The sequence below is a fragment of the Lactuca virosa genome, chromosome 5 (assembly GCF_052849685.1).
Source record: "Lactuca virosa cultivar CGN04683 chromosome 5, Lactuca_virosa_CGN04683_v6, whole genome shotgun sequence".
NCBI lineage: Eukaryota > Viridiplantae > Streptophyta > Magnoliopsida > Asterales > Asteraceae > Lactuca > Lactuca virosa.
This window is the reverse complement of record NC_136430.1, coordinates 325,814,595-325,825,839: the sequence shown is the minus strand read 5'-3', so window position 1 is coordinate 325,825,839 and position 11,245 is coordinate 325,814,595. Positions and strand designations below refer to the sequence as shown.

The window sequence follows — 11,245 nt, the reverse complement described above, 5'->3', positions numbered from 1 at the left end:
TCAGCCATTCTCACCGAACATGAAGCCGACACAAATGGAAATACACGTTTTCTGAACTGTTCAATATCAGAACTCAGAAGGAAATAGTCCCGAACCGCAAGCTGGTAATCAGGCAGAAAGCTTTCCTATCGAAGTAAACTTGATAGTTTTGTACTGAAAATAGAAGCCCATGTAGGTCAACTGGAGGTAAGTTAGTGTATTCCTTGCACATAAGATAGTGACAGAATAAAGGGTGACATTCTGCACCCATCGGCATGTGAATATTATCATCAAAACATGATTGTGTAAATATAGTTGCACAAGCTGGTCTATGTTGTAATTGGTTCATGACTTCCCACCCGAGTTCATGCCTATATGTTGTAGTGACAACCGCTTCGTATGATCTATTATGCTACAATTAAAAGAATCCTTAATTAGGCAATTTAGTATGCATGTTCCCAAGGACAATTTTTTAATACAATATTCCAGATCACACTGTAGTTGTTATAGTTCGAGTATAAGAAATGTAATCAGAGATTGGATTGAATTATGAACACAGAAAGGTAAATAAGTTCAGGATGGCTCGATTATTGCTTCTGAAAAGATACAGAGAAAATTTTAGAGTAAAGTAGCAAAGGCTCAAAAGTTACTCTAACTCTAGTACCTATCACCTATTTACAGGGATTACAGAAGCATACAAAAAATACACAAGGGCTTATACAATAACGCTTCGACACTAAGACGCCCCCTTATGTAAACATACAATACTGACTTCGACACTAATACATAACTAAGGACACTTCGACACCTCACAGCTAATTTCAACCTCAACATTCTCCCCCTTTGTGAGCAATGTCCATTCCTAAGTCGTTAGCATCTGGATCGCTTGATGTAAAACTCTTCATATTTCCATATACCATAAAATCAATTTACGAACCTCAGCTTTATAACCTTTTGTATTCTTCTTGCAATTATTGATACGAACCAGTAAATTCGTATACTGAGAGTTTGTATATCTTTCCACATATTCAATCTTGAATAAGAACTTTGTAATCTTGTTGTTTTTATGTTTTCCAACAAAAACAATTCCCAAGGGTTTCAGACAAATTTCACCATCATCGTAATTCTTCAAGTTCTTGACACCTTTCAACAAGGACTGTGGGACGGAGATTTGTTTTCCCATTGTAAGTGTAATTTCCACATCTGTCATTGCAAGACAATCATAGTAATTGTCTATGAACAACTTTATGTGAGCAAATCCAAGTAGAAAATTTTCTTTGTTGGTCAACTGAAGCTTCAAAACATCTGTACATTTGAAGATCTTAGCATTGATGAGATCATTGACATTCATCAACGAAAAATATGCTACTGAAAAATCGAATGCAACATTGTTGGCTCGGACAGCATGAAATCTGTAATTTTGTAATACCCCTTCAAATAAAACATCCTTTGAGATATTCAGAACTTTCACTATCTTCACCAAAGACCAAATCTCTTCTTCTCTTTTTCCAAGAACATCATGAAATATGAGCTTCAATCTTTTATATTCTTCCTTATCTTCAAACTTATCAACAATTTGGTATTGAGCATAAATGAGCATCATTTCGTTGATAGGAAAATCCAACTTATTAAAATCAGTGTTTTCGATATCAAAGATCCTTTTAGGAACTTTAGCCAATTCATGCATAACACCACTAAAAACAGAAGTTTCAATTATTTCATAGCTGTAATGTTTTGATGGATCACCCTTATCAAGACCAGTAGGATCATTCTCTCTTTGTCGAATAATACTTTGAATTTTTCTTTACTTCTCCATTTCTTGTTCTAAAGCCAACTTCTTCTCTTTTGTAGTTGGTTCAATCAGGATACCCTTTCCTTTTCCTTTTAGTTCTTCTATTGACTGAGTTGGCTTTGAACTTGATCCATTAACAGATGAACCAATAACAACACCTTTAGTTAAAGGCTTCGAAGTCATGGTTGTTGAAGTAGTTCTTGAAGAGTAGAATGTTATGATCAACAACTATATCCATCTTGTTATGAAGAGTAGAATTGTTCTGATCAACCTTGACAACCTCCTTCGTCATCTCCTGACGAATCTATTCAATCGTAAACTTGACATCCTCGCTAACTTTCTTCACAGATTCAACAAACAAAATGTGTCGTTCTTTGGCAATTGCTCGCAAATATTTCCCTTCATGATTAAACGATTCAGATTGATGTTTCACATGCATTTCATTGTTCTTATCAATTCGATCCATCACTTCTTTCAACCTAAGCTCCTGAGCTTTAAGCATGACATCGACTTCTATCCTAGAAACATGATGTCCATTTCCACCATTACCTTGAAGTTGCAACAAAGAATTGAGCTTTCTATTGAGGATCTTAAATTTCTAACCATACATAACCACGTGATCAGGAATGTTCTCCTCTTCAGGATCGAATTGTATGTCAGCAAAAGTAACACAAACATCACCATCTTCTATATTATCATCAGGAATGGATTTTGGTTCTTCAGTGGATTGGGAGGGAAACAAAGATGTGATTGGTTGATTGAGATTGAGTTAATAAGTAGGTGAAATTGTGGATTGAGGTAATGATGTAGGAAGGGGTGAATGAAATGGTGGTAACGAAGTGGTTGTATCAATACCTGATGCTTCGAAAGTAGATGAAACAACAATAGAATCCGAGTTACATTGGCCATTAGAAGTCGACATCTCATCACCCTGATTGACATTTGTGTCCATATCAGATATGTTCGTAGTGATGCCTGAAGTTCGTACCTCCTCCATATTGGACTTGGCAAGAGAAACTTCAGGTGGTATAACCGAAGTCTGCTCAGGGATGGATGGTTGCGAATGATCACCCAGATTGATGGTTTGGTCCACATTAGATGTTTCCACATTGCCACCAAGACTTCCTGTCGCCTTGACATGCGACTTAACAGGAGAGCCCCTCTAAGATGATTCGAAGTCGATATCATCATAACAAAGTGGATATTGAGACTTACCACTATCTTCAAACTCTGTCTCGACAACAACCTCATCCAAATTATCCTCCACTTGTTTTTTATTTTTGTTGATTTTCTTCACCGTATCTCTAGCTCTCCGTTTCTTGGATGATGGAGAAACATGAGCAGGAAGTTCCCTAATAAGCACCCCATTTCGAATTAGCTGAGGTTTGCGAATTTTCTTGATCTTTGATGCGAAAGTCTCTTTAGGAGAAGAAATAGATGGCTCAGGAACGGTTTTGATAATAGGATGCCTTTCAGGAGAATGACGAGGTCTATGTGCCATTTCCTTCAACTTCTTGAGAACCCCAGATTTCGAAGGTACAACTTCCTTTTCAGGCTCTTTAGGATCTGGAATAGGAACAGGCTTCGTATCCTTCTTTTGAGTAGGAACAAGATCAGGCTTTGATGGACTAGTCTTGGTAACTTTCTTCGAATTCTTGCCACGTTTTGAAGTATCGACTATTCCTTTTGGAAGAAGAACACTTGTTTCAATAGAAGGGTTGATTGTTTGTAGATATGCCACAAGAACTGGATCAACTGGATCAACCTTTCAAAGCATACCATCATGGATCCTTGCAACATTTGGGAAAACCACATGATCATCCTCTACTATCTTGGGATGTTTATACAATACAAAATCAGCCGTTGGATCACCTTCTGGAACCATGATACCTTATTTTTCATATACATACTTCAAGATCAGACTCCAGTAACGAGCACATGATACACCATTCACAACATTGGTGTTAGAAATACTATTTCCAAACTCCTGCCACAATTGAGTTGCATAATCGACTTGCATATCATAATATAACCCAACAACCATAACATATACCTCAACCTTCGCCTTATCCAACCCAACACTTCGACCAGTCAAGCGTCGACGAAAAATGCCAAAGAGGAAATTTCAGATACATGGGAGGGATGATTTCTTGAAATCACTCATCCTGGTAAGAGGTGGTTGATGACCCATCTCATTAAACATATGAACAACCTGTTCATTGGTGACCTTATAAAAAGGTTCGACATTAGGAATGTTCAAGATTTGGGCAAATTGCTTCTTTGATAACTTGTACTTCTTATCATTTGTAAGTTGGAAGGTAACTACCTTGTTCGTCTTGTTAAAAACAACAGTTGAGCCAACAAGAGATAACCATGTCATCGGAACAGAAAAAGACGACGACATCACAGTAGATAACATCGAGTGATTCAACGCAACAATCATCATCTTCCGTTCTTCAGGATACACATCAACATTTGGTTGAACCCGGTAATTAGTACTCTGAATCTTCAAAAGAGGTTGAGATGTGGCATCATCGGTGGTTTGAGAAGGATCAACATTCATGTTAACAGCCGCCATTGTTAGGGTTGGAGGTATTTGAAAGAACAGGACGTATAAGGAAAGACAATTCGGAAATAATTAAGCGGAATCGCATAAAGTTGGAATGAGATGACCCCAAAACTCTTTTATACGTAAACCCCAAGTTTGAATTTGAAGCGGTTGAGCATTAAGATCATGCCACGTGTTCCTCTAGAAATCGGGCATGTAGCCGTAAAAGTAGTCACGTCTGAAAAGTGATGAGCACTTTTTCCTTGAAAATCGTGAAACAACCAAACCGTCACATCAAATAGTCTTTTTGCATTCCCTAAGAGAATAGGAACCGTCAATTAACCTTCGGAATGGAGGTTGAGCTCTTTCGCTTTTGGGTTTAGAAGCGAAGTCATATGCCAAATGTTTCGAAATCATCAACCTGAGTTGTTATTACTCAGAGCCTCAAGGATCTCGGTGCATGAAAAAGTGTGTTAACAAATGAGATTAGAACAAAAATAAAAAAAATTGGTTTTGTGATGTCAAAAATCAATTGATACAAAAGCAGTAAGATCCCAGGCAAAGATCGCTTCGTTCGACATCAAGAGAGATGTCAAACAGCTTGTGTGGTTTCTCGTGAATTACAATCGAATACTCATAGAGGTGTATCGAAGGGCTTCTTTTCAAGGCTTCGTTGGTTGGCTAAACTTTGATCATGAACACAACTTACAATAAGTGTGTGTGTGATGATCAAAAGTACTTGTGTGACCAGTGTAGACAGTGACAAGGTAAGGTTAGTGACAATTATAAGTGACAAAGAAACGAAGTGATATTCAGACAGAAATCATATTCCGTGAAAAAGAAAATGTTGGATCTTGTTTGGTAAAAAATGTCTTGGGTGAAGAACATTTTTTCAAGACCACTCACAACGAAGGAATATGATTTTGAATATCAAAATGTGGTATAGAAACAAATGTTTCGTTAAAATCTTGAACTTAAAGTTCACCGTCAAATCCTTAAAGAGTTCGGAATTTTGGGTTTCACTATCATCACGGTCTCATGAATCAGGTTCATTAACACAGACTTGTTATATACCTAAATCCTGGTAAGTTTGAACCAGAGATCTTTTGGATATATGTCATTGTGTGTGATCGTGAAAGAAATTTATGATGAAAAAGATTGGTTTAAGAAACAAAGTGTACCTCTCCTATAAGTGGACCAAGCAGTAAACTCTTAACTTGACATGAGAAGAGTAAGGTAGCTCATTGACTAATATGAATATAGCCTGATTGGGAAGGATTCCTCATGAGAAGAGATCCATTAAGGCTTCGAAACACATTGAGTCATGGAGTCTTGGGACAACATGTTGCAGCATGCTTCTAGACACACCTAACTAGTGCAAAGTATCGAAATAATACCTTTCCCTAAAGCTGCAAAGCAAGTTCCACCAGAAGATTTCGATAGCAAGCTACACCAAATCTTATTAACCATAAAAACAAAAAAACAAAATTGGATTTTGGTTTTTGAAATGAAACAACAAAAATAATAAAATCTTTTTGGTATTTTTGTGTTGAAAAGAAATTAAAAAAATAAGAAAATCTTTTTGGTATTTTTTTTGAAAAAAAATTAACAAAAATAAGAAAATCTTTTTGGTATTTTTGTTTTTGAAAAGAAATGACAAACAATAAGAAAATGTTACCGAACTAACAAAGTAAGGAGTATCGACAACAAGAAAGGATGCAAGAACCCAACCCTTGTGTATGGAGAACAAAGTGTGTTCTGAACTGGTCAGCGGAAATTCGAAATCGAAGCCAGTCGAACGTTGAACAGTGAATAGTAACGTCTGGTTTAGTCAGCGATATATCGACGCATAGTGAGTTTATGACGAATTCAGACTGGGAACAACATTCGCATCAATCATGCCTAAGCCCGACAAAATTCTAACAAGAGTCTTTTCATCCAAAGGTTTAGTAGAGAAATCAACAAGTTGATCTGTTGTTTTTACAAAGTGAACCTCAATGTTTCCATCTTCTACGTGATCTTTGATAAATTCATAGCGAAGAGCTATATGTTTGGTCTTCGAATGTTGCACTGGATTATGGTAGATGAAAATAACACTTTGTGAATCACAATACAACAATATCTTTTTCATGTTGATTGCATAATCACACAGTTGACTTTGAATCCAAATGATTTGAGAAGTGCAAGCTGCAGCAGCAACATATTCTGCTTTTGCCATGGAACTCAAAACACAAGTTTGTTTCTTTGATTGCCAGCTAACAAGCTTCCCATCCAAAAGTTGACATCCACCACTTGTGCTTTTTCGATCAAGTTGACAACCTCCAAGATCCGCATCAGAAAATGCCTGTATGAAAAATCCTGTTTTCGAAGGGTACCATAAACCCAACGAAACTGTGCCTTTAAGATAACGAAATATATTCTTAACAAGAGTTAGATTAGGTTCCATGGGATTCGACAGATACCTAGCACAATTGCAAACAACAAACATAATATCAGGTCGACTAGTAGTTAAGTATAGTAATGAACCGATCATGCTCCTGTACACTGTGAGATCAACTGCAGGCTATCTAACGAAGGACCAAGACGTGTGCCCACAACCATAGGCATTATTAATTTTGAACTATTCGTCATTGCAAACTTCTCAAGCAGATTGCGAGAATACTTTTCTTGATTGATAAAAATTCCTTCTCTACTTTGACGAATATTTAATCCCAGAACATTGTTGATCTTCCCCATCATGCTCATCTCAAACTTGCTTTTCATCATATTTTTCAAACTCACTCAACAAATTAGGATCAATAGAGCCAAAATTAATATCATCAACATAAATTTGAACAAGCATGAGATGATTCCCAACTTTCTTTCGAAAGAGAGTGGGATCAACAGATCCTTTTTTAAATTTCGATGATTTTAAGAAATCAGTAAGAGTGGCATATGAGGCTCTTGGTGCTTGTTTGAGACCATAAACAGCCTTATCTAAAACATAGCAATGATCTGGGTATTATGTACTTACGAAACCTAGCGGTTGTTCAGCATACACCATTTCTTCCAAGACACCATTGAGAAATACACACTTAACATCCATTTGATAGACATCAAAGTCCTTGTGTGCTGCATATGCTAAAAATATTCGAACAACCTCGAGTCTTGCGACAGGGGCAAACATTTCTTCATAATCAATACCTTCTTGTTGCGAATATCCTTTAACAACTAGCCTGGCTTTATTTGTCACTATGTTTCCTTCTTTATCACTTTTATTTTTGAAAATCCATTTTAAGCCAATAACTGATACATCCTGAGGTTTCGGAACAAGCCTCCAAACATTGTTTATTTTGAACTCAGCCAATTCAGATTGCATAGAACCAATCCAATCAGGATCTTCCATTTCAACCTTTATTGACTTTGGTTCAATTTTCGAAATAAAAACATTGAACATACAAAATTCTTGATGAACATTAAGTACCTCATTCTTTGCACGAAGCTGAGCTCTAGTCAACACTCTAGCTTGAGGATCACCAAGAACTTGTTCTTTTGGATGACTTCGTGTCCATTTGTCCATTGGTGGATATGCAGGATCAAAATCCAAAGGTGCATCTTTGAACATTTTATCCGTTTCAGAACCTTCACCTATATTTGACATATTATCATTTATATCATGAAATACATCAGTTTGAATATTTAAAGTATTTGGCAACGATCCATGTTGCTCCCCCTCGACATCAGCATTCATCTGAATATGCTCCCCCTCGAAAGTATGTTCACCTTTAACGTCATTAGTTGAACTCAAGTGCTCCCTCTCCACTTGACCATTTGGTAATTCTAGCTGACTTTCGTTGGTCAGTGGAGAGTTCGTTGATGAACCTGAATCAATAATATCCTGAGTAATTGTCGAATCATCCGAATGATTCGATACTTCAGGAATTTGGTTGTCATCAGCATATCTTTCTGCATCGATTGCCCTATCAAGAACACCAAAAATTAAATCATAATCATAATCCAAGGAATTAGATATCTAAGATTCATCATTTTCTTCGTTGATGATGGGCTTTTGTTCAAAACACTTTTTGACTCTTTTGACATAATGATCATCAAAAGTAAGATTAAAAGTTTCTTCAATCTTCCTGGTTCTCTTGTTCAACACCCTATATGCAACAAAATTTTGCGAATATCCTAAAAATATCCCTTCATCAGCCTTTGCTTGAAAATTTGAAAGGTTATCTTTAAGATTCATGATAAAGCACCTGCAACCAAAAACATGGAAAAATTTGACATTTGGTTTCCTATTGTTAATGATTTCATTTGGGGTTATGTTAAAATGAAGATGAATAAAAGATCTATTTTGAGTTAAACAAGCTGTCGAAACTACTTCAGCCCATAGATACTGTGGAAGATTCGCATATGTGAGCATTGTTCTTGCTGCTTCGCAAAGAGATCGATTCTTTTTTTCAACAATACCATTTTTTTGAGGTATGTAAGGAGATGGAAAATTATGCGAAATTCCTTGATTAGTTAGGAATGAATCAAGAACATGGTTCTTAAATTCAGAGCCATTATCACTCTTGATCTTTTGAACAATCTTCCGTAAACTAAGTTCTATGTGCTTGATGAAATCGATCATTACTTGAGCAGTTTCAGACTTCATTAGAAGAAAGTAGACCCAAGTAAACTGTGAGAAATGTGACAACCCGAAATTTCTATTCTATACAACCATTCACTTCAATAGAAGTCAGAACTGTTTTTGCTAACTTTCAAGCTTTTTGGAATCAGTTTGAGTATTTTAAAGTTAGTACTTCAAGAGATAACAGGAGAGAGGATACCCTAGGGTTTATTGTGCAACAATAAAGTCTCAAAACTCCAAGAGTTTGGAGTTTACGGCCTAAACATGGTGTTTACGGCCGTAAACCCCAAGGGGTATAAATATGACACTTAGCCATTTTTATCAATTTTTACCATTTTCAAGAACTAGAACTCAAATCCTCTCAAGTATCATCCGATTTTCCTTCTTGATCTTCAACTATGTAAGTGTTTCTTGCCCTAATTAGTTGATATCTTACTTAATCTAGTGATCTTACATGATTCCATCCGTGAAATCATTCCGTTTGTGTAGATCTTCAAGTGTTCTTAGTTTCACCAAGAACACCAAGAACACACACTAGTGTTCTTGGACTTTTAACACCCTTTCAAGCTTGTACATAGTAAGTACTCTTACCTTGGCTTGCTATAAGGCTTGTTACACTTCTTAATCATCTAGAAAACACAAAGGAACACAAGATCAAAGGTGTTTACGGTCTAAACATGTTCTTGGACCGTAAACCCTAATGAATGGGCCATTGTGTGCCCTAGTCCCTTACCAAGCCTTGGATACTAGTCTAGATCACATCCTTGAAGTGTATAGGACTTAAAACATCAAAAATACCAATAACCATTAGATTTTACGGCCGTAAACTCATGGAGAAATGGTCCATGGGCCGTAAACTCTACAAAGGGGTGAAATGGTGCCCCAATCACTTCCTAAGGCTTAGACTCGAAGTTAGGATGCTTCATTATCACTTCGTAAGGCTTAGACTCGAAGTTAGGATGCTTCATTATGACTTCCTAAGGCTTAAACTCATGGTAGAAGTACCATGAGTTTACGGCCGTAAACTCATGGGTTTACCACCGTAAACTCCAAGGGAGTTGATCCCAAAACCGTAAACTCATAAAGAGATTACCCTTGGACCCTAAACTCAATAGCCAAGCCCTACAACCCTTAGATGCAATCCTTAGTACTTATAGCACTTGAAACAAGTGTTTTCATGTCCTAGGATGTCTTAACTTGGTTAATTAGTTGTTTAATGACTAATTGGATACATATATGTGTTATTATATGTTAACTAGGATCCTTGTGTGTGCTCAAGTCTTCACTTGACACTTAGCTTCCTATAACAATCCGTTCATCCAAACCACTCACTACAGGTGAGTTCATACCCCTTAATCAACCTTTTAAATGTTTTTAAATGCTTTTATGGGAGGGGGGATACAAGTTGAACTATTATAGTTATTATATCAATCACATGTGATTAATAACTACCAAACAAGTGGATTTCTTACCTTTCAAATTGTGTTATCAAACAAACTACTTCAAACTGTTTTACAAACTCTTTTACATGTCAAATACTTTTATTAAACTCTTTTAAACTTATATTCTGTTAAATGTGTATCTATATAGATATAGTTATATAAGTAGGATTGAAAGGACTTAGGACTGATAGCTCACCTTACTTCCTGTTCCTTGTTTGGTTGTGGACTTAGGGTATTCAGGCTATTTGTCCGAAGGTCGTTTTAATCCTAGTTATATATTATGTATATGTATATAGATATAAAAGTTCCTTCTTTCATTCAGTTCAATACCTTTGGGTAGCAAAGGTATACAAACATGTTCATACATTCAAACAACATTACTAGTAAGCTATAATAGGTATAGTTTAGGGAGATACTAATACTATTACTAGAACAGTGAAACATACAAAGAGTCAGTTCATACATGAGCCAATACCATACAGAGAGAACATAACATACAGATAGAGAATACTATGATGAGAAACAAACAGTACCATATAGAGAGAACATAACATACAGATAGAGAATACTATGATGAGAAACAAACAGTACCATACAAAGAGAACATACATACATGCTAGACAAAGAGAGAACACAAAATACAGCTAGCACATACATATACTAGAACATTACTACAGTTATGTGAGCCACGTAACGGGGCATGGCATCACCTGCCATGACCCGTTTTGTATCCAGAATCTCCTTAAATGGAGAGCGTTGAGTTTGTGTATAGATCTATACTGGATTGACTATCCTAAACCTTGCTGCTCGCTACAGTGGGACTTGAAAGTCTACGGGTGCCAAACGTCATTTCTTCCGACGTCTTA

The 11,245-nt window shown here is 36.5% G+C and overlaps 1 protein-coding gene across 1 annotated transcript; it reads right to left on the bottom strand.

Annotated features, from left to right (window-relative positions):
- Positions 1–5,687: 5,687 nt before the first annotated feature.
- Positions 5,688–8,550, bottom strand: LOC145113181 (uncharacterized). The gene is made up of 4 exons (XM_079049301.1): positions 8,381–8,550; positions 7,783–8,278; positions 7,535–7,719; positions 5,688–5,766 (listed from the first exon to the last, which is right to left on the bottom strand). The coding sequence occupies exons 1-4, from the start codon at positions 8,548–8,550 to the stop codon at positions 5,688–5,690; spliced, it is 930 nt and encodes a 309-aa protein (XP_078905427.1).
- Positions 8,551–11,245: the final 2,695 nt, after the last annotated feature.